This window comes from Planococcus citri, chromosome 5 (assembly GCF_950023065.1).
Source record: "Planococcus citri chromosome 5, ihPlaCitr1.1, whole genome shotgun sequence".
Lineage (NCBI taxonomy): Eukaryota > Metazoa > Arthropoda > Insecta > Hemiptera > Pseudococcidae > Planococcus > Planococcus citri.
The window spans coordinates 9238415-9263280 of NC_088681.1; the positions used below are offsets into that span (position 1 = coordinate 9238415).

At 33.8% G+C, this 24866-nt stretch overlaps 2 protein-coding genes across 3 annotated transcripts in view; one reads left to right on the forward strand and one right to left on the reverse strand.

The window, feature by feature from the left end:
* Window positions 1-23325, forward strand: part of LOC135849035 (probable serine/threonine-protein kinase nek3) — a 28894-nt gene extending 5569 nt beyond the window's left edge. For both annotated transcript variants that reach the window (XM_065369172.1, XM_065369173.1), the window contains exons 3-9: window positions 3958-4048; window positions 10198-10401; window positions 10700-10841; window positions 10944-11143; window positions 11294-11446; window positions 19353-22717; window positions 23101-23325. In XM_065369172.1, coding sequence (XP_065225244.1) covers window positions 3958-4048; window positions 10198-10401; window positions 10700-10841; window positions 10944-11143; window positions 11294-11446; window positions 19353-22710 — 4148 coding nt within the window. In that variant the 3' untranslated portion in view covers window positions 22711-22717; window positions 23101-23325. The remainder of the gene's footprint in view (window positions 1-3957; window positions 4049-10197; window positions 10402-10699; window positions 10842-10943; window positions 11144-11293; window positions 11447-19352; window positions 22718-23100) is intronic.
* Window positions 2630-4385, reverse strand: Rpn9 (regulatory particle non-ATPase 9). Its single transcript, XM_065369175.1, has 2 exons — window positions 4209-4385; window positions 2630-3902 (listed from the first exon to the last, which is right to left on the reverse strand). The coding sequence occupies exon 2, from the start codon at window positions 3894-3896 to the stop codon at window positions 2802-2804; it is 1095 nt and encodes a 364-aa protein (XP_065225247.1). The 5' UTR covers window positions 3897-3902; window positions 4209-4385; the 3' UTR covers window positions 2630-2801.
* Window positions 23326-24866: the final 1541 nt, after the last annotated feature.

Below are 24866 nucleotides of genomic sequence, written 5' to 3' on the forward strand. Positions count from 1 at the left end.
GGTCTATTTGCTTTATAATTTATAAGTTTCAGCACAATGGTGATTTTTACATTTTATGACCTGGAACCGGTTCTAATCGATCAAATAAAGTCAAACTTGAGAAATGGGGTTCTTTCGGAAGCTAAAATTGACCCCTGCAGTTTGGAGAGTCAAAGTTGAAAATTACAGAAAAGTCATTTTTTTGGAGAAGCATAATTTGGTCCCAAATCAATGAAAATGGTCCAAATTCATACCATTGGTGAGTAACGCCATTGTGAACAATATATCCAAATTTCAGCTTCCTAGGTCATATCCATCCCGATTAAGGTGGTAAATACCACATTTGACCCCAGTTTTTGACCCATCACCCCTGAAATTGATCTAGAAGGTCCAAATTTTCAGAATACAATAGGAGGGTGTCCCATGAGTGATTATTGCAGGTTTCAACCTTGCAACCCTATTTTACCTCTCTCCAGGGTCAAAAAAGTGTTTTTTTTCTATTTTACGTGTTTTTCAATTTTTCAGACAGCCTGTAGCCCCTCAAAATTGATCTACAGGGTCCAAATTTTCACAGTACATTGAGAGGATGTATCTGAAGTGCCTTTTGCAGGTTTCAACCTTCCAACCCTATTTGACGTCTCTCCAGGGTCAAAAAATTGTATTTTTTTGCTATTTTAAGCGTTTTTCAATTTTTCAGGCAGCCTGTAGCCCCTCCAAATTGACCAAGAGGGCCCAAATTTTCACAGTACAATGGGAGGGTGCCCCATGAGTGATTATTTCAGGTTTCAATCTTCCAACCCTATTTGACCTCTCTACAGGGTCCAAAAAGTGTTTTTTTTTGCTATTTTACGTGTTTTTCAATTTTTCAGACAGCCTGTAGCCCCTCCAAATTGACCAAGAGGGTCCAAATTTTCACAGTACAATGGGAGGGTGCCCCATGAGTGATTATTTCAGGTTTCAATCTTCCAACCCTATTTGACCTCTCTACAGGGTCCAAAAAGTGTTTTTTTTGCTATTTTACGTGTTTTTCAATTTTTCAGACAGCCTGTAGTCCCTCCAAATTAACCTAGAGGGTCCAAATTTTCACAGTACAATGGGAGGGTGTACCCTAAGTGCCTAGAGCCCTCAATGTTTCTGCTACGACTTTTTTTTTGTATCAAAGACCTGAGTGACTTTTTTAAAAATTTGAAATCACCTCAAATTTTCAAATAAATAACTTTTTCCCGAGAAATTTATTTTTCCACAAAAAAGATCCCTTTCAAATTTAATTTTAAATTGTTTTAAAACTAAAGAAGATAGGCAAAAATGTTCTTCTTTTTACTGAGAATTAAGTATAAATTTCCTACGAGATGATAGGAAATTACACTTTTTCAAAAATCCCAAATATCACGACTCAATTTTGGGCTCAAAATTCTTTATAAATGCTCAAAAAAAATATTCGTTGAAATTTTTGAATTTTTTGCAAAATTTAAACCATAGTTCGATCAACTGAACGACACTTTTTCGAGAAAATCCAAAAATCGTGAGATCTCATGACATAATTTTAGGCTCAAAATTCTTCAAAAATGCTAAAAAAATATCTTAGTCTGAAAATTTGGATTTTTTGCGAAATTTTAATCTACTTTGATAAGTTGCTGGGCACCATTTCAAAAATTCCGAAAATCGTGAACAAATTTTAAGCTCAAAATTGTTCAAAAATAATCAAAAAAAAATGTTCATTAAAATATTCTATTTTTTCGCGAAATTTTAACCCATTTCAATAGGTCACATCTGGTCTTTTAATACCTTTTTCGAAAAAAATCATAAATTATGATCCAATTTTGGGCTCAAAATTCTTCAAAAATGCGTGAAAATTATTTTCGTCAAAATATTTGGAGTTTTTGCTAAATTTTAGACTACTTTGATAGGTCACTTGATGAGTACCTTACCAAAGATCCCGAAAATCATGATCCAATTTTTAAAATCCTGTAAATCATGGTCTATATTCGGGCCCAAAATACTTTGGAAATGCTCAAAAAATATGTTGGTTGAAAAATTTGAATACTCTCCCAAAATTTCAGTTCATTTTGATTTGAATCACAATTTTTTTCAAATATTTCGAAAACAAAATTCTATGTTCTTCGAAATATTAGGATTTCTTGAGAAATTTTATCAATAAGTATATTGATACGTGGCATGACACATTTTTGATAATCCCGAAAATCATGGCCCTATTTTGCGCTCTAAATTCTTCAAAAAATATTTTAGTCTAAAAATTTGGATTTTTTACGAAATTTTAACCCTTGTTACTTTTGAATCATTCCACAATAGTTTATTTTTAGTAAAAAAAAAATAATAATAAAAAATTGGGAGTTCCCATACTTGAAAAATGATAAAATGATACATGTTTTTAAAAACGAGCTTGAAGTCAGTGACCCTTCATAATATTCTTCCGAAATGAAGAGTACAATGTACATATTTCAATATTGTTGATTATTCTGAAAAAAGTTCAACCTTTCTGGTTTAAATTTCTTCTAACAGATCATCAATTTGTAATTCTTCAGTTCACTTCACACTCACTTATTCGAATAGTTCATCCATCTCGAACTAAAACAATACTATGCCAAGTCAATCCTACGAGCTGATTTCTAAAAAAAAATAAAACCCCACATACAAACATAATTATATTTTTACGAAGGTGTTACAAAGAGCAGACTAAAAAATAAACACAACTTAACATTAGCAGTTTTTAATTTAGAAAAATTTTATTATCGAAACAATTCAACAAATGATATAAAAATGACATATAAGATCGTACAAATCGATAGAATACTTTCGACAAACTACACTTTCAAAAAATCTAACCCCTTCTCTTCGATTAATCCTTTCATGGCATTCACATCACCTAACCAAGTATCTAATCGTTTCACCATAGTTTTAATTTGCGATTTATCTACAACTCGTGGTTGAACCCAGTTCAAATGTACTTCTTGAGCTACCTGATCAATAGACCCTTTGACCAAACCGATGGCTAACGCTTTCATGACTAATAATTCGATATCATTGATAGGTAATTCCGTTTCGGTGGCTATTTCTTGGAACGTTAATCTTCTATCTTTAGATGGACGTTTGAAAGTCATTTCCATTAAACATAGAAGCGATATCTTACGTCTAAGTTTATCCTTCTGTACGGCTATATCTCCGATCGAAGCCCATTTCGGTTGCATTTCTTCGAACTTTCTGATATTACCGGAGTTAAAAACGTGCAAAAGGTCGATCAGCCATTCCTGGGGTGTATTTTTCAACGTAGCGAGTACAGGGTGTTGCAAAAGTTCACCTAGATTATAAATGTCTTCGCTGAGTAAGGCAGCTAGCGATAGAAGGAAGGCGTGTTGCATTTGTTCTTTGACGGGAATCGATGCCAAATCCATCGAACCGAGGTATTTCAAGCACGTACGATAAAACTCGGTGTGTTTACTCTGAATACGATACAGTTGACTGGCCAGCAGATAGAAACGATTATGAACTATTCCTATTTCTTCGATGTCCGCTAATAAGGTCTCTAATTCGGTGATTATTTTCACAGCTTCGTCTTGGTTTTTCAATTTATCCAAGTATACTTCGCCTTCGAGAGTTTTACAATAGATGAGCGCTTCTTTATCGCTTTTCACTTTCGGTTCTTGAGTTTGGAGAAAAGTCACCGTTTCTTTGGGGTCGGTGAATTGAGTGATAATATAGGATACGATTTTCATAAACGTGAACGGGTTCATTTTACTCTCGATCGGTTGTATGAAATCGTTGTACAGCTTGAGTAAATTCTCGTTTTTTAGCACTTCTGGGTCTTGAACGTAAGCTAATAGTTTCAACGTTAACTGATGCCATAGTTTACGATTCTGCAGCTGCTCCAGCTCGACCATTACGGGCACTTTGTTATCCATTTTGATCTGTAAAAAAAAAAAAATGCACGAAGATGTTAGTAATTTATTTCGATTGTTACAGAGATGGATCCGAGCTTTCCTTTTCGAGATGTTGTTATCAGGAAGAATACAGATATGAAGGAGTTTTACGATTTGCAGAAAGAAATCGGAAGGTAATTTAGATTATTTTTACGTTCGACGAACATATTCGACGCTTTAGAATTTATTTTAAGCTAAATTAGTGTGTAGAAAGTAACACTCGAAGAGGTTCTTCGGTATCGAGTAAAATACGATGAAAAACATACAAATGTATATTAAATTGACTAGACTCACCTTGGATTACACCGAGGATGAAACTAAACGAAGAATAATAACGAAATTTCACTAATTATAACGATAAATAATGGAAAATTCTTGCAATAACCAAATTCATATCATGACTAGTCAAAATGTTTTTTCTTTATCGAATGCCGAATGCCTCCACAGCGCACGCGCGTGGCCAAGTGATATAGTGATATTTGCATCTAGTAGTTCCCCATTTCACCATAGAGAGCGCTTTTAGAAATACAATTTACCTACTTCATGAGTTTGGTAGGTAATTTCCGTAGAAATTTTTAATTTGAGGAGCTTGGTGACAAAGTTAGACAAACGCCACGGAGGGCGCATACGGAAAGGAACCTAACGACCAAAAAAAAAAAGTTCTCCGAAATTGTTGTAGGAACCCTTTACAGAGCTCCTACAACAATTTCGGAGAACTTTTTTTTTTTTTTTTTTTTGGTCGTTAGGTTCCTTTCCGTATGCGCCCTCCGTGGCGTTTGTCTAACTTTGTCACCAAGCTCCTCATTTTAATTATTTTTTTTTTTGAAAACGATCCAAATCATCCAAATGGAATTAAAGAATGAAATAAAATTACGAAATCAAATTGAAAATGTGAAATGAAAACATCAGTTTCGTTTTTTTCGTCACCACACTCGACAGAAACCAAAAAAAAAAGTGAAATCCCTGAATTTAATTTTCTAGAACAGAAGAATGATGATAACAGAACAGAAATTTCATTCAACTTCCTCATCCTCATCTTCTCATTTCACTTTCTGTTTCTGTTTCTCATTCGCGAATCATTTATAATGTCCGTTTAGTTTAAAAATACTTCTCAACAAATTACAACGACGACGACGACGAACCATAAAACAGTCGAATATTAATCTCGTACACATGTTATACGATAACAACACATCTAAACAACTATCTAAAAAAAAGTATCCGCTGCACTAAGTACAACACGAGTATATAATATTTTTCTTTTTCCTCTCTGTTCGAGAATAAGAGAAAAAAGCTTAGGGTACTTGGTACATTATCGTGCGTTTAATTCGGCGACACAATAACGAGTTATTCTTTCATTTTCATTCCAAAATTGCAAAAATAATATTCATATCTACGTGTTAGATTCATCGCCGCCGCGCCGCCGTCGTCTTTGGCGACGAGACAAATTTTCAAGAGTTGGCAATATTCACGCCCAGCATTCTTTGAAGATTTTTCTTTTGTCACATTGCCACTGAGCGAAGCACGCTTTATACCCTTGACTTTAAACTAAGGCTTTTAAAATGTTACTCAAAGTACGTACGGTGATGACACCCACATCGAAGTTTTCTGATTTATTTCAATTAGGTATTATGCTAATTAATCTCCCACGTGCTTTCATTATGTGCCGTAAAATTGTACGTTATTGAATTAAGTAGTATTGAGATATTCATCGTTGGTTCCTGTTTTTTGACATTTTTTTGTTTGGCATTGGCAGATCCCATCCTTTTTTACCAACGTGTGGTCGTATAGTTATACCTAAATTATTTGAGTAATAAAGAGCATTATTGTGATAGCGAATCAAAAGGGTGAACCAACCCCCCCCCCTCAGGGTCTGGATTTCGAAATTAACCAGTGGGAGTTGATATTTGTAGTCTGAAACTCCATTGATGAAATTTTCAGATCACTACATCACCTCTAACCCGTCTAAATGGAGTGAAATTGACATGATTTTTACAGCCTAAATCGTTAATTTTGGGTGAAAATTTTTTCACGCAAGGTATTATGAAAGACGTCGAACTACAGCACTATTAACCTGAATTTGGATCAATGATGAAAATGAGTAGGAAAAACTCGATGATTTCTTACAAATACCAACTTCCAGCGCAGCGGTCAACGTCAAGATTCTAGCAGGGGGGATTTAGCCTACTTACCTCTGCTTCGTGTTTTTTCGGTACAAATTCAGAAATTCATGTTAAAACTTTTTTTTAACCCTTTTGATGAATCTTAAGCTCAAAATTTGGTCTGAAAATCTTGAAGAAGTGTTGTACAACGTACTACTTATCTAAGTAAGTCAAAATTTCGCGAGAAATACAAATATTTTAGCCGAAATGTTCTTTGGGCGTTTTTGAACAATATTCTGAGTTCAAAATCAGGTCGTGATTTTCGTGATTTCCAATAAAGTGTCATGCAACCAATCAAAATTGGATAAAATTTTGTGAGGAATGGAAATATTTTGACAAAAATACATATAAGTTTTGAGCATTTTTGAAAACATTTTGAGCCCCAAAATTGAGTGAGAATTTTTGGATTTTTGAAAAAACTTCTTTCACTCGATTAAAATGAGTTGAAAATTTTACGATAGATTCAAACATTTCAACTAAGACTTTTTTGAGCATTTTTTGAAGAATTTCTAGCTCAAAGTTGTTGAGTTATGATTTTTGGAAATTTTGGATTAATTGTCTTGCGACTAGTCAAAATAGCTGAAAATTTTGCAACGAAGTCAAATATTTCCATCAAAACATGTTTTTTAAGCATTTTTGTAGAATTTTGACTTTTGAGCACAATATGGGTCATGAATTTTATGATTTAGGAAAAAGTGCCTTGTGACCTATCAAAATACGTTAAAATTTTACAAAGAATTCGAATATCTTTGTTAAAACTTGTTTTGAGTATTTTTGAAGAATTTTGAGCCCAATGTGGATCATGGATCTTTTGAATTTTTGAAAAAGTGCCTTGTGACCTATCAAAATGCGTTAAAATTTTATAAAGAATTTTAATATCTTTGTTAAAACTTGTTTTGAGCACTTTTGAATAATTTTGAGCCCAATGTGGATCATGGATCTTTTGAATTTTTGAAAAAATGCCTTGTGACCTTTCAAAATATGTTAAAATTTTACAAAGAATTCGAATATCTTTGTTAAAACTTGTTTTGAGGACTTTTGAAAAATGTTGAGCCCAATGTGGATCATGCATCTTCGGAATTTTTGAAAAAGTGCCTTGTGACCTATCGAAATGCGTTAAAATTTTACAAAGAATTCGAATATCTTTGTTAAAACTTGTTTTGAGCACTTTTGAAGAATTTTGAGCCCAATGTGGATCATCATGATCCTTGGAATTTTTTAAAAAGTGCCTTGTGACCTATCAAAATGCGTTAAAATTTTACAAAGAATTCGAATATCTTTGTTAAAACTTGTTTTGAGCACTTTTGAAGAATTTTGAACCCAATGTGGATCATGGATCTTTGGAATTTTTAAAAAAGGGGCTTGTGACCTATCAAAATGTGTTAAAATTTTACAAAGAATTCGAATATCTTTGTTAAAACTTGTTTTGAGGACTTTTGAAAAATGTTGAGCCCAATGTGGATCATGCATCTTCGGAATTTTTGAAAAAGTGCCTTGTGACCTATCGAAATGCGTTAAAATTTTACAAAGAATTCGAATATCTTTGTTAAAACTTGTTTTGAGCACTTTTGAAGAATTTTGAGCCCAATGTGGATCATCATGATCCTTGGAATTTTTTAAAAAGTGCCTTGTGACCTATCAAAATGCGTTAAAATTTTACAAAGAATTCGAATATCTTTGTTAAAACTTGTTTTGAGGACTTTTGAAAAATGTTGAGCCCAATGTGGATCATGCATCTTCGGAATTTTTGAAAAAGTGCCTTGTGACCTATCGAAATGCGTTAAAATTTTACAAAGAATTCGAATATCTTTGTTAAAACTTGTTTTGAGCACTTTTGAAGAATTTTGAGCCCAATGTGGATCATCATGATCCTTGGAATTTTTTAAAAAGTGCCTTGTGACCTATCAAAATGCGTTAAAATTTTACAAAGAATTCGAATATCTTTGTTAAAACTTGTTTTGAGCACTTTTGAAGAATTTTGAACCCAATGTGGATCATGGATCTTTGGAATTTTTAAAAAAGGGGCTTGTGACCTATCAAAATGTGTTAAAATTTTACAAAGAATTCGAATATCTTTGTTAAAACTTGTTTTGAGGACTTTTGAAAAATGTTGAGCCCAATGTGGATCATGCATCTTCGGAATTTTTGAAAAAGTGCCTTGTGACCTATCGAAATGCGTTAAAATTTTACAAAGAATTCGAATATCTTTGTTAAAACTTGTTTTGAGCACTTTTGAAGAATTTTGAGCCCAATGTGGATCATCATGATCCTTGGAATTTTTTAAAAAGTGCCTTGTGACCTATCAAAATGCGTTAAAATTTTACAAAGAATTCGAATATCTTTATTAAAATTTGTTTTACGCACTTTTGAAAAATTTTGAGCTCATTGTGGATCATGATCCTTGGAATTTTTGAAAAAGTGCCTTGTGACCTATCAAAATGCGTTAAAATTTTACAAAGAATTCGAATATCTTAACTTGTTTTGAGCACATTTGAAGAATTTTAGCCCAATGTGGATCATAATCCTTGGAATTTTTGAAAAAGTGACATACAACTTATCGAAATAGCTTAAAATTCAACTAGAAATTCAAATATTTTGACGAATATCTTTTCTGATCATTTTTGAAGAATTTTGAGCGCAGAATTGAGATGTGATTTTTGACATTTTTGTAAAAATGTTTTTCAATTGATTGCAGTACCTAAGTTAAATTTTTATGTCATTATCAAAATAAGTTAGAGTTTTAACAAAAAAAAATCAAATTTATTTTCAGCGTTTCCTGAAGTTTTTTAAACTCAAAATTAGGGCACGATTTTGGGAATTTTCAAAAAAGCGTCCTGCAATTGTTTAAAATAAGTTCAAATTTCGCAAAAAAATTCGAATACTTCTATCAAAACTTCTATGAACATTTTTTTGAAGAATTTTAAGCCTAAAATTGGTTCATGATTTTTTGCTTTTTGAAAAAATGTTTAGTATTCGAGTTATCAAAACAGCTTGAAAGTTTCCCAAAAAATCCCAAATCTCTGGTACAAAAATTTTGAGCTTTTTTGAAGAACTTTGAGCAAAAAATTCGTTGGTAATTTTTTGAGGGATTTTTGGGGGAAAACGTGTCACGAGACCTACCTACGTATATCCAAATGGGTTAAAATTTAACGAGAAATTCAAAATACTATACATATCGACGAACACATTTTTTGAAATTTTTCGAAAAAAATTTGAGCCCAAAACTTGGTTATGATTTTTGGGATTTTTGAAAAAAGTGTCCTGTAACGTAAAATTGAAATTTCTCGAAACAATGGAATAATTGGCAATTCCATCAAACTGTATTTTGAGCACTCCTGAAGAATTTTGAGCTCAATACTGTGTCATAAATCATAATTTCTGAGATTTTTGAAAAAGTGTCCTGAGACTCATAAAAATGTGTTGAAATTTTGCGAGAAAATGAAATATTTATACCACAAAACTTGTTTTGAGCACTCCCGAACAAGTTTGAGCCCAATATTACGTCATAATTTCTTGGATTTTTGAAAATATCTCGTGTGACATATCAAAATGAGTTAAAATTTCGCGAAAAGTTCGAATATTTTCATCAAAGCTTATTTTAAGCACTTTTGAAAAATTTAGAGCCAAAAATTGGTACATGAATTTTAGGATTTTTGAAACAAATATCGTGCAACTCGTTCAAATGAATTGAAATTTCATCAAGAAATGAAGAATTTTCGTGAAAATGTTTTTCAGCACTTTCGAAGAATTTTCAGTCCAAAGTTGGGTCACGATTTTTGGAGCTTTGAAAAAATATCATGCAATAACGTACAACTTGGCGAGAAATTCGAATAATTCCATCAAAAATTTTTGGATCATTTTTGACGAATTTTTGAGCCCGAAATTAGACCAAAATTTTGGGGATTTTGGGAGAAAAGTCACAATGTTTCAAAATAGCTTAAAATTTTGGCTGAAATCACAGAATTCTATAAACAAAATTTTAAGTTGACAGCAAAATTTTATCATAAAATGGGTGATTCTATTTATGTAAAAGGGAGTTTTTTCATTTAATACCTATAATTAGTCCTGTACTTATTATTTTAGACGAATTTCTTTTAATTTTCGTTGTTAAATCATTTCAGGGGTAAATTCGGCACCGTTTACAGATGTACTGAGAAATCAACTGGCTTAAAATTAGCAGCCAAGTTTATAGGAATATCGAAAAGACAAGACAGAAGAAATGCCGAACGTGAGGTTGAAATTATGAGAGAGTTACAACATCCTCGTCTTATACAAATGTACGATGCGTTTGAAATAAATAACATCATGTGCGTCGTTTTAGAATTGTAAGTAATACGTGTTTACCCTTTATTTATTCACTTGTAAATATAGTACCCTATAACGAAAGCATATAGACGCTTAAATTGATGTTTTTTAATTTCCTCGAACCATTCCTATCCCAACTTTTTTTTTCTCCCCTCACAAGCTTCTTACCTACCTACCATATTCGTCTAGGTCTAAAGGTATACCTTACAAATTGGCATTTTTCCAACGATACGATGAAAATATTAATTCAACGAATAGGTATTATACCTACTCATCGTATCATTATCAATGAATCTAATAAACCATTTATTTTTACAGAATCGAAGGAGGCGAGCTTTTTGAACGTGTTATAGATGATGACTTTATCCTAACAGAAAAATCGGTATCAGTATTCATGCGACAAATATGCGAAGGAATCGCGTTCATTCATTCGAAAAACATTCTACATCTGGATATGAAAGTAATAATAATACTACCTATTTAATTAAACGAAGAAAAAAGCTCTACGTGTACCGATCTCGTATGCTAACTTATACGTACACATTTGTAATATTTATTTAAGCCGGAAAATATTCTATGTTTAACGAGAACTGGTAATCGGATCAAAATCATAGATTTCGGTCTAGCTCGAAAGTACGATCCGGAGAAAAAACTGCAAGTTTTGTTCGGTACCCCTGAATTCGTAGCACCGGAAGTTGTGAACTTTGATTCAATTGGTTTTGGCACAGATATGTGGTCTGTGGGTGTTATCTGTTATGTTCTGTGAGTACATTTATTTTGGCATAAAATGCGCAAATTATTTATCATTTTAATTAATTTTTGCCAATTTCCGTTCGTTTGTACGGATGGTAAAAAGAAATTAAATCATTGACACGTGTGCGAGTGCAATAATTTTGTTTTTATTGTTTCCAGGTTATCTGGTTTATCGCCTTTTATGGGCGAAACTGATGTACAAACCATGGCTAATGTTACCATAGCACAATACGACTATGACGATGAAGCTTTCAATGATATTTCAGCCGATGCCAAAGATTTCATTGGTAAACTATTGTTAAAAGATCGAGAGTAAGATGATATTTTTTTCCACTCGGTACCACTTGAATATTATTATAGGAATGGGAATTGATAAATTAAATAATGTCAGCGATGAGTTGTGCGAATTTCCAACTTTCATTGCTTCTAAAAATAAAATAAAAACTATCACAATTCCCATACCTATCTAAGTAATAGCTTAGATACCTAGCTGAATTATTCTAATAAATTTCTAAATATTTAGACATTTTCCTAGTAGTCCAGGAAAAATAGCATTCCATTGGGAAAAGTGAGGTAGAAAGCTGATTTTTGGTATACTGGTCCATTTTTTGGTGCCGAAAAGGAATCCGATGAGTTCCCGGTCGTCCCTGGTGAGCGTTCTCCCCTATTGTGGATCTAAGCCCCCCAAAATCAGTTTTTTGCGATTTTCTTCCGCGCATCGCATTTTAGCGAAAAATGAGGGTAGATACAAGAATCTACGTCAAATTTCCGATCTAATGATATATCAACTTCACTTCTACCCCCAAGGGGGGGGGGTGGAGCAGGAACCATTCAAATGTGAGGGATTTTCTAAAAAACACAAAAGGGCTATCGGCGCATAGGAGGGGTGAAATGGGTCCCGAGAGCGTTCGGGTTGATATCAGCATTGAAAGTGGGTACCATCGAGAAACTACCCCGTGAAAAATTTCAGATCCACACCACCTCCCCTTTTTGCGGAACACCCCTTTTTTGAAATTTCAGTAACACTTTTCTCAGCCCCATTTCAATCGATTTTGAAAATTTTTCTGGAAGTTATGTATATCCTTAGTAGATATCCCCACAAAAATTTTCAACCCCCTCCCCTCATATTTACCCCTCAAAATGGCATTTTTTTCATTTTTTATGCCTATTAACAATCAAGATTGCGAGGTACAATTTTGTAAACACGTTTTTTGGATGGATTTTTGGCCCCCAAACATCATATACAATATTAGAAATTTTTGCTTTGGTGCGCCGTGGTGAAAACTTGGAATAAAGTATCGTAGGGGGGTGGAGGGTGAAATGGGAATTTTGAAAAAAATAACTATCAATGAGTAGGGTATCGTTTTCATATGATTCGATACCGCTGAGCACGAATATGACCTCAGGTTTTCTGCCACACTCACCTACCCCTCTCCAGAGCCCCTCAGCCCCCCAATTTTCACAATTTTCTAAATATAGTTATTTTGATGACATTGGTGTCGTTTTCATATGATTCGATACCACTGAGCACCAATATGACCTCAGATTTTCTGCTGCACTCACCTACCCCTCTCCAGACTCCCTCAGCCCCCCTTCAATTTTCACGAATTTTCGAAATAAAGTTATTTTGTTGACATTGGTGTCGTTTTCATATGATTCGATACCGCTGAGCACGAATATGACCTCAGATTTTCTGCCACACTCACCTACCCTTCTCCAGAGCCCCGCAGCCCCACCACAATTTTCACGATTTTCGAAATATAGTTATTTTGATGACATTGGTGTCGTTTTCATATGATTCGATACGGCTGAGCACGATTATGACCTCAGATTTTCTGCCACACTCACCTACACCTCTCCAGAGCCCCTCAGCCCCCCCACAATTTTCACGATTTTCGAAATATAGTTATTTTGATGACATTGGTGTCGTTTTCAAATGATTCGATACCGCTGAGCACGAATATGACCTCAGATTTTCTGCCACACTCACCTACCCCTCTCCAGAGCCCCTCGGCCCCCCCCACATTTTTCACGATTTTCGAAATATAGTTATTTTGATGACATTGGTGTCGTTTTCATATGATTCGATACCGCTGAGCACGAATATGACCTCAGATTATCTGCCACACTCACCTACCACTCTCCAGACCGAGACCCCCTCAGCCCCCCTCATTTTTCACGATTTTCGAAATAAAGTTACTTTGATGATGTTGGTTTCATTGCTATGGGAAAATTACATAGGTTCATTGTTATTGTACATAAAATTTCTCGTAGAATAAGCTACAGCACATGGCTCCTCCTCGAGGGGGATGGACCCTTGAATTTTTTTCCACGCAGAAAATGTGATTTTTTATGTAGGCAGTCATTGATTTATAAAATACATACTCAAGTTACAGTTATCATGAATAATTATTATGCCACATATGCTCCGCATACCTATACAGGGCAGTACACAATTACACATACAAATTTGTTGCGTTTTCTGTGTGGAAAAAAATTCAAGGGTCTACCCCCCTCGAGGGGGAGCCATGTGCTGTAGTTTCTTCTACGAGACATCATCAAAGTAACTTTATTTCGAAAATCGTGAAAAATGAGGTGAATTGAGGGGGTCTGGAGAGGACTAGGTGATTGTAGCAGAAAATCTGAGGTCATATTCGTGCTCAGCGGTATCGAATCATATGAAAACGACACCAATGTTATCAAAATAACTTTATTTCGAAAATCGTGAAAATTGGGGGGGCTGAGGGGCTCTGGAGAGGGGTAGGTGAGTGTGGAAGAAAATTTGAGGTCATATTCGTGCTCATCGGTATCGAATCATATGAAAACGATACCCTACTCATTGACAGTTATTTTTTTCAAAATTCCCATTTCACCCCCCACCGCCCTACGATACTTTATTCCAAGTTTTCACCACGGCGCACCAAAGCAAAAATTTCTAATATAGTATATGATGTTTGGGGGCCAAAAATCCATCCAAAAAACGTGTTTACAAAATTGTACCTCGCAATCTAGATTGTTAATCGGCATAAAAAATGAAAAAAACGCCATTCTGAGGGGAAAATATGAAGGGAGGGGTTGAAAATTTTTGTGGGGATACCTACTAAGCATATACATAACTTCCAGAAAAATTTTCAAAATCGATTGAAATGGGGCTGAGAAAAGTGTTACTGAAATTTCAAAAAAGGGGGGTTCCGCAAAAAGGGGAGGTGGTGTGGATCTGAAATTTTTCACGGGGTAGTTTCTCGATGGTAACCACTTTCAATGCTGATATCAACTCGAACGCTCTCGGGGCCCATTTCACCCCTCCTATGCGCCGATAGCCCTTTTGTGTTTTTTAGAAAACCCCTCCCTCACATTTGAATGGTTCCTGCTCCACCCCCTTGGGGATAGAAGTGAAGTTGATATATCATTAGATCGGAAATTTGACGTAGATTCTTGTATCTACCCTCATTTTTCGCTAAAATGCGATGCGGGGAAGAACATCGCAAAAAACTGGTTTTTGGGGGCTTAGATCCACAATAGGGGAGAACGCTCACCAGGGACGACCGGGGACTCATCGCATCGGATTCGTGTTCAGCACAAAAAAATGGACCAGTATACCAAAATTCAGCTTTCTACCTCACTTTTCCCAATGACCCTTTTTTTTCATCTAATTTTCCTGGACTATACTTAGATGATTTAGGTTTTCTGTAATATAGATAAATTAATATCTCCATCATAGAGACTCAAAGAGTAATACTTGTGTAGTTTTAGAAAATCGGAATGTTCCTACTCGAATTCATTATTTTTTGTCGTACCATTAAAACTCACGATAAAGTAGTTCCTGTTTGTCAAAGTCCTTTTATAACCATCGTTAGATTTTTATGAAAATAATACCTAGTCTACATTTAAATAGGTTCCATTTTAGTATACCCAATAGGTCATCCTTATGTGTGCTCATTATTATTGCAAAAATATGCTTTTCCCATACCATTCTAGCTACTAACTGTTTATGAGAAGGTGATCTGACAAAAATGTGATTTTTTTGAGAAAAAAAAATTAAGCGATAGACAAAGACCCGTTTTTATGTGATTAATTTTTTTTTTCGCATGTTTGTTTGCTTTTGTCAAAGATTTACATACATGCGTATGATTGTGAAAAATTGCCTGTACCCTTTCCTCGTTTTTATAATACACAAATAAGTAAAGTCACCAATTCACCATGCTTTCGGTTTTCGGTATCAATTTTTTTTAACGCATGATGAATGCACGTGCACTTCTACATCTACATCCTGCTCATTACTTATTTATAAAAGCTTCTGCTTCAACTTGATTCCAGTAATCGCTTTTGCGTGTTAAATGCATGATCGATAGCTTGAGAAACTTATATTATTGTACTTTTCAACTTTTGTCATTTTATTATTATTTCCAATAGAAGGGACCTTCGTGGCTTTTATTTTTTAAAAAAACACACACACATTAACGTGCATTTGTTTTGATTTGAGTTCTTAATGGTTCGTGTGCCTCCTGCCCCCAAATATGACCACAGTGTTATTTCGAGCCCCCTCCATAGTCCATTTTTTAATCCTATGAAGTCAAATTAAGTAATTTTTTTTGAGATTCAATTTTCTTGTAACATGAAAAAATCAACTCAACGACTTGAAGTTTGGAAATGAACAAACAAAACGCCAATAAATTTTCAAATTTTTGGGATATTTCAAGTTTCATCTCCCCTCCTCTTATGCAAAAAATTCGGTAATCAAACGTGCCAAAATTAAAAACTGAAGAAATTTTGAAAAAATTTGTCTCAAAAAAAAGGTTAAAAACATGTGAAGTACCTAGCATAAAAAAAACAAAAAAAATGATTAAAATCATTGGAAATTACCTACCTACCAAAAAAATAAAATTTCAGTGAAATTTTGCCAGAAAAAATGCATAAAGAAGTATGAAATGATGAAATTATGTAAAGTAGGTAATAAAAAGGGCACGAAAAAAAGCATTAAAATCAATAAAAATTACAAAAAAGTGATAAAATTTCAACAAATTTTGGCAAAAATTTGCATTAAAAAGTTTTAAAACCATGTAAAAGTAACAGGAGAATGTAAAAAAAAAAACTTTAAAATTTAAAATTTATGAAAATTTGATTTTGACCAAAGTCAAATGAAAAATTGTTTAAAATAGGTATGTGAAGTGATACATAGGTATAGGGTAAATGTGCCTAAGTTTGCGCACCTAATTTTCAAACAGCCACTACTTTTTATGAAAAGCAGCTAGAATATTGAAATTTGTACAGAAGGTTCCTCAAACATTTGGCTATGATTTGCCTCAGAAATAAAATTTTTAATCGATTTAGTTTTTGATATTTTGACCAAAAACCAAAAAAAGTCAAATGCGCAAACTTAGGCATATGCCTTCCTAAGATTGCGCATTCACCTTCTCAAGATTGTGCACCAGTGAAAAACATAGAAATTCGTCAATATTGTTTAATTAATGATGAAAGCAAACAAAATGTCTCACAAGAACGTGCATTTGAAACTTCTGAGTGAACCACACTGGAAATGCGCTCATATCTGGTATTTCCAGCATTACACCCATTTCTCCCTAGCTTTTGACAAGGAGTAAACTCGATACACGTATAGAAGGTGTCATTTCATTCCAATAAATTGAATTCTTAATGAAAATTTCAAAAAGTATCATTATTAGTCTAGAAAAGTAGCAAAAACTAAAAATCGCAATCTTAGGCACAGGGGTGTTTTTTAAAAAATTGAAAAATTGAAACCTAATTAAAGCAGAAAATACTTGAAATATGTGCTTGTTATAATCCCCAGACAATGACGAATCTAAAAATAGCTTATTTAGATCTCTACTGCCGTTTCCATAAAAATTGTCGCGTGTGACTTTTATTGGAAAAGTTATAAAAAAATTTGAAAAAAAAATTTTTCGCTTGTCATTTCGCGACACTTGGTGCTACCATCACCAAAAAACGTGAAGTATGGTCATTTTGATTCTTCTTTCAAGTAAAGGCGGTATCAATGTTGTAACTCTCACTGGTTCTGAGAAATCGTTACTGCGCAATCTTAGGAAGCGCGCAAACTTAGGCACATTTACCCTAAAAACATAAAATGGAACATTGAAATCAAAAAAATTAACGACAATCATTAAAATTTAATTTTGCAAATCCTTTATTATAAAAATATAAAGAAGAAAATTTACAAAAGCTGATGAAATTTTAGTGAAATTTGGTAAAAAGTGCTTGAAAAAGTGTGTGAAAAAAAATGTCAATACTTAGACCCAGCTAACAAATTAACATAAAAAAATCGTATAAAAATCTATAAAAATTGGAAAAGGAAAGAACTTTGAGTAAATTTAGGGAATAATTGCATAAAACTTTTTGAAATTACGTAAAATGATGAGAAAACACGAAATAAAAGGTACATTGAAATCAATAAAAATTGCAGAAAAAGTATATAACTCCAGCAAAAATGGCAAAACTTGTGTGAAAAAGTGTTGAAAACATGTAAAATTACGTAAAATTGAAAGGAAAGCATTAAAATTTAAAATATTTAAATATTGCCAAAAAGGAATGAAATTCAAGTACCCAAGTTTTGAAATAAATTGTACAAAAAACTTTTCGAAATAATGAGAAAATCCAAAATTGAAAATCAAAATCAGTAATGATAACAAAAAGTGATAAAATGTGGTTGTATTGCATGAAAAAGTAATATAAATTTGTAAAGTAGTAAGAAAACTGAAAATGAAGCATTTAAATTACCTAATCAAAATTGCCAAAAAGTAATGAAATTATGCTAAAAGACGGCCAAAATTACATGAAGCTGTGTTGACAAGTTAAAATGATGTAAAAACACACATTTAAAAAAACATTAAAATCAATACAAATCACCAAAGTAGTACGAAGTTTTGGTACAATTTTACAAAAATTGCGTGAATCAGTGCTAAAATCATGATTACTAGAAAACTTGATTTAAAAAAAAAAAAAATGAGGGGTTAAATGGGAAAGGAACCTTAGTTATTTTTTTTACTGATTTTTACATGTTCAACAACTTCAAATAGACTTGAAATTTTTCTCTACACAAGGAAATATTTTCCAATTCGTTTTTTTTTTTTTTTTTCCATGGAAGAACATTTCAATATCACTGAATATGGTGAAATTGATAAAAAAAATTTAATGGATGTATTCAAAATTATAAAAATGAAAATAAACAAAAAAATGACTAAGGCACCTTTTCCATGGAACCCCTCAATTGAAAAAAACCAAAAAGTAGGCATAAAATATTTAAAACATAAGTAAAATGACATAAAAATACCTACCAAGAGCACATTAAAATCAATAAATTATCAAAAAAGTATGAAATGATAAAATTTTGATGAAATTTCACAAAAATTGCATGAAAAAGTGTAGAAAATCACGTAGTATGATATAAAAACGTCAAAATAACTTCAAATGGATGAAAATGATCAAAAATTGATAAAATGTTCATTAAATTGGGCAAAACTTGCTTTATAGAGTATGTAAAAATGTCACATAAACTCAAAAAAACATAAGAATCAATGTAAAATATCAGGATAAAAGTACTTATGATATGCATGTGAAAATTCTGTAAAAAGAAATATGAATTAAAATTGATCAAAATTGCAAAAAATTGAAAATGCATATAGGAAAAATGTTGGAGAAATTGGACCAGATTTTGCTCATGCGCTTTTTCTCTCATTCTCCTGCATTTTTGCGCTCACATAACAATTTGGAATCCCCCCTCTACACATATTCTTGCTGTACCTACATCACAGAATACCTATCTAACTCTTCATCAATTCATGACTCATCATTAACTCACGCTGATATTAATTTTTTAGGTGCTTCTGTCACTCATAAGAGTTAGAACCATTCACGTAGTATGCACCTTTTTAAGCACACACACAAAAAAAAAATACATGGACACCAAAATATGAACAAATCACTGTAAACGTCCACAAGATCACCATTCACCAGCACTATATTTTCCAATGCATGGTACCTACCCACATTAGTATCTAACTGTATTACCTACCTACCTATTAACAGTCAACTTAGGTAAAATCAAAAACAAAGCGTTTTTGTTCAACAAATAAATACTTACCTAATATTTATACCTACAAATTACATGTAATATTTTTCAGGTTTTATAATGTCTTTTGTACGTGTTATTGCTATTTTTAACGAAGGGTCTTTGTCTGCTTCTTAGGCAACGCATGTCAGCAACAGAATGTCTGTCACACCGTTGGTTGCAACGCAGAAAACCACCCGTCTCCAGGTCTCCTCCTTGTAATCCTATTCCTCAGAGTGAACTGGATCTGCAAAAGGATACATTGCGTTATTTGGTTGATAGATGGAATAACGATTCCAGTATATCTTTGGTATTGAATAACGAGGATGATAAATGTGAAAAAGTTATTGATATTTGTAAAGTGAATGGAATTACCGAGCAGCCAAGTAAGTCACGTGATGAGTTGGTTAGCAAAATGGCATCTTCACCTGCAAACAATCACACATCAGAACCATCTGTGATAAAACTTAATTCATCATCATCATCATCTGACAACGTTAATGAGTCATCTAACTTGGATAATATCGCATTGGTACCTATTCAAAGTATTGAAGCACCCCCTGTATCGAATCAAGTGCTTAAATCTTTATCAGATGTTACTTCAACAAGCCGACTTTCACCTAATTTGAAACGTTCTTTGAGCCCTGATACTGTCGCTGTGGAAGCAGGAGAGAAGGAACACACTACAAAAATATCTAAGTCACTGACACCATCGAGATCTGGGTCAAGCAGCCCGATAGTTTGTGAGAAACTTGTATCAAACGTAGAAATAGGAAACATACAAGATGAATCTAGTCAAGAGTTACCAAAGTCACCATTATTAGAAGTTCCTGGAAGAAAATCACCTCTGAAGCAATCTTCAAATATCAAGAAGTCTCCATCAGCATCACCAAAGCTGAAGAAGAAAACTACATCTAGAACATCATCTCCTGCAATAGATGATCACCTGCTAAATGGTAAAGATGAACCGATGAACTATGATGCAGAAATTGTTACTGATAAACCTAGTGAAAAATTACCAAAATCACCATCATTATTAGAAGTTCCCGGTGATTTATCTCAGGTAGAACCTACTAAAACTGTCAAGAAGTCTCCATCGACGTCTCCTAAACCGTTGAAGAAAATTGTGATTAAAACACCGTCTCCAACAATTAAAGATCAAAATGAACTCATACTTAATCATATTGACAGCAATAGTATCAAATCAAGTCAACAAAGATCAGAGGAGCAGGAAAAACTATCTCAGGTGGAACCCACAAGTGTTAATAAGTCCCCATCTGCATCTCCAATACCATCATTGAAAACAGTTGTTAGAACACCATCTCCTACTGGCAAAGATCAAGCATCAAATCTGCAAAATGAGCTCATATCTAATCACAATGACATTACAAATGAGGACAAATCTAGTCTGCAAAAATTAGAAATGCCAAAGACCCTATCTCCAACAGAACCAACAACTGTCAAGAAGTCTCCATCACCATCTCCAATACCATTGAAGAAAACTGTTGTTAAAACACCATCTCCTACAATCAAAGAACAATCATCAAACCCACAAGTTGAACTCATGTACAATCACACCAACATTACAAATGACAAACCTAATCAGCAAACATTAGAAGTGTTGAAGAATCTATCTCCAATAGAACCAAGAACTGTTAAGAAATCCCCATCAACATCTCCCACACCGTTGAAGAAAACAGTAATTAAAACACCATCCCCAACCATCAATGACTTAGCATCACATCAGCACGACCAACACATAACTAATAATATTGACATCACAAATGACAAATCTGGTCAACTAACATTAGAAATACCTAAAGACCTCTCTCAAGTGGAACCTGCAACTGTTGAGAAATCTCCATCAACATCTACCATACCAATGAAGAAAACAGTTGTTAGAACACCATCTCCTACAATCAAAGACCAATCATCAAATGAGCAAGACAAACTTATATCCAATCATAGTGATATAACCAATGCCAAACCGAGTCCACTAACATTGAAAATGCCCAAGAACCTATCTGCAATGGAACCAGCAACTATGAAGAAATCCCCATCAACATCTCCTACACCGTTAAAGAAAGCAGCTGTTAACACACCATCTCCAACAATCAAAGACCAATCATCAAACCCTCTAGTCCAATCCATTGATCAGTCTAATACCTTAAACATCAAGTTTGGCCAAGAATTGTCAACTTCATCTTTATTAGAAGTACCAAAGAAATCACCATCAACAGACACGCTAAATACAAAGAAATCTCCATCAACATCTCCAAAACCATTGAAAAAGAAAGTAGCTAAAACTCCATCCCCATCAATAAAAGATCAACCAAGTCAAGAAAATGTTAATGCCAAGTCAAGTCTTGCAGTAACACCAGAAAGATCACCACAACGAGACATCTTGAAGGATGAAAAGTCTCCAATAACTGTTCCTCATGGCAAACCCTCACCTAAAACAGATGCTCAAGTCTGTGATATTGTGAAGGAAGCTCCTACTGTTGATGAGACTAACATATTGATGACTTCAAAACATAAGACTTCTATCAGCACATCATGCCCAAAGACTTCTGGGGATAGTGGGAACAAACCAAATACTAAATCAAATGTTGTACTTGAAGGTATTCACTCTTCTCTACATTCAGAACAATCTGAATCTGCAGAAGAGATCAGTAGAGCAACACCTACCAAGTCTAAAGACAAACTTCAAGACATTCCTAGTCCAGAAACTTCAAGCCAATCTCAACCTAGACGTACCCCAATAGTTGAAATAAGTGATGAAACTTACGAATGTGTGAAAAAACGTCGTTTCACTATAAAAAGTGTAGAATCTACCAAAACTATCCACAAAGATGACTCAACCAGCCAAATAAAATCGACTGAAAAAACCTCTTTGAGTTCAGAAACAACTCCTACACCACACCGTAGATCCATATTTAGTCCAGATGTGTCACCCAAAGTGCTACGTAAACTGAGCGATTTCATGTCCACTTCAGAGCTAATGAAACGAAGAATATCCGACATAAGTAATTTACTTTCTCGCAGAAGTGCAGAACAAGATACTGCAGAGCAATCGATACCAGATGACATGTCATCATTTTGTAGTAAATTAAATAGAATTGTCCGTCTAAGGCATGACAGCTATTCGATAGATGGTTCATCCTCTCATGTCAAAAGACCAAAATTTCGAATATCTTATCTTAGTCGAGATGTACCACTCGCCTCAACTCCACCTTTACACGCTGATCTTCTAAACTATTTACCATTTGGAGATGAAACCATATCAACTCCAGTTTGGTCGTTTCAGAGAAACAATCCTTTCCATTCTGATCCCAGTTCACTCCGAAATTCTCCTGAGAGATTCGCTTCGCCTTCTTTGACGAGGAAACTTTTATCTAAATTTTTCAACGATTCTCTAGACTATGATATTTCTCCTACTCCTTCCACTTCGACGAATGGTTTGCCGAAGGATAAAATAACGGGAATTATTTCCTAATTTTTAAGTACGTTTTTGAATTATACATTATTTTCTATAAGTTGTTTTAAATGTAGGTACATACCTATTGCGAAAAGAAATAATTCAAAGAACCTTTTTACACCGGAAAATAAAATATACATATTATACCACTATGTTAAAGACTACCAATTAGATCTTTGAATTGTAGGTCCCTGCAGATACTTGCTCAAATTTCAGTTTCATTACACTAGAATACCACCTACTTCTATCTACATACCTACTTTCTTTTAGGCCTACCAATCATAATGTTGGATTAGATTATTTCATGTACCTATGTAAAATGATATTTTCATAAATTATTTTAAAATTTTATTTCTTGCTTTTTTAAACAAGTTACCCACATAACGCGTTTGTTTGATATATATTCAGGAGCCGCATGACTGGTGCAGATGCTGTGAACCATAAATGGCTGAAAAATGCTGGAGAGATTACCTTGAGTAAAGCCAAGCTGAAGAAATATGTGACCAAGAAACGCTGGGTTAAAGCAGCCAATACCATAATCGCATTACAAAGGATGGGAGCCAAGTTGGAAGATGATGAAGCACCTTAGCGTTATTTATTTTCAATAAGTTGATATTATAAGTTGTTTTTTTTCTTTTTGTTTTTGTTTCTATAAAGTTCTAAGATCATTTATACCTTAAATTGTTTCGGAAAAAAATAAAATAAACGCATTTAGAATTTTGCTATAATATCGACTATGTTAAGGACCACCTTTGAAATTTAAAAAATTGAAGATTGAGAAGAGTGGGTACCTATAACAGAAAAAATATCGTAATTTTTTGGAGAAAAAACGTTTAGTTTCAAATCGAGTCAACATTTGCGCCAAAAAAGTTTTTTTTTTCGGAGCCAGATTCACACCAGAGTGATTTGCTTCTGCTGGAAGTCACCCATTTTCGAATCCAAAATTAGGCAAAAACATTGATTTCAAAAAGGTGCATTTTTCATGTCATTTTCTGACTGATTTGAGGTACCTGAGCATGGAATTGAAGTTGAAATTATTTGCAGATTTGTTAAGAAGATTTTTTCAGCACTAAATGGAGTCTTTAGAAAAAATTGACACCGGATTCAAACTCAACGACCTTGAATTAGATGGAAATGACAATCCAAAACGAAAAAGGTTACCGTGACACGGGGTAATTTCGGCTACTTTTCGGGGTTTTTTCTCCACAGACCCTGCAATTTTGGGGAAGGGGGGCTGAAAATTCAAACTTAAGATACTTCTAACACCTATTAATGAATGACGTTGTTACATTTTACTCACCTCAATTACTCTGCTCCTGACATTGATTTGAATAGTGGCCGGAATTACCCCTCAAAACGGGGGAATTCCGGCCACCTTACTGTTTTTTCGAATAATTGAAAAAATGATACCACCATCTTACTGGAAATTTAATTTACAACAAAAAGGTATCACCACTTTTTGCCTATCTTCAATCCTGTGGACGCTATTGTCGCTATTCAAAGAATTCTTGACTTCATTTTTTTTTTAGGAAAATTTTTTCATTTTTTCTTGAAATTGATATTTCTCCTCCAGTTTTGAAGATACCAAAAATATGCCAAGAACCTTTTTTGTAGGAAATTAAATTTCCTACAAAATGGTTTTTACACATTTTCGATATCTTCAAAATTGAAAGAGCTGAGAAGAAAAAAAGGAAAAAAATGTACAAAATCTTACTATGACTTTTTTATAAAGAATAGCCGTAAAAATCGCAAAAGTCAATTAATCGGGATGTTTTTTTCGCTAAAAGTTACTAGAATATTGGGCGTTCAACTGTACCTCCTTCATTTATTCCAAAACTTTTTTCAAAATATATTCCCAAACAAAGTTATTTCCATTATCTAAATTATCAAAATATGAACATCAAAACATCATGATCCATAGAACGTATAAATAAAATAGATTTGGTCATCATAGCACATAGATATACTATTTAAGATCTCCTCTTTCGATTGCAACCTGTGGCAAGTTCGTAACACCAACAGTAGGAGCTCTAGTGCAAGAATTAGTTGGAAAAACAGGAATGGCCGGAATTACCCCGGGTGTCCGAAATTACCCCAGATGACGGTACTATGATGTATAATCTACTCAACAAGTTGCAAACGATGCCGGGATTTTCAACTGTCCTGTTAATAAA

Bases quoted from the DNA above. Each gene is read 5' to 3' on its own strand.
- Rpn9 (XM_065369175.1), bottom strand. From the start codon at position 3,896: ATGGATAACAAAGTGCCCGTAATGGTCGAGCTGGAGCAGCTGCAGAAT.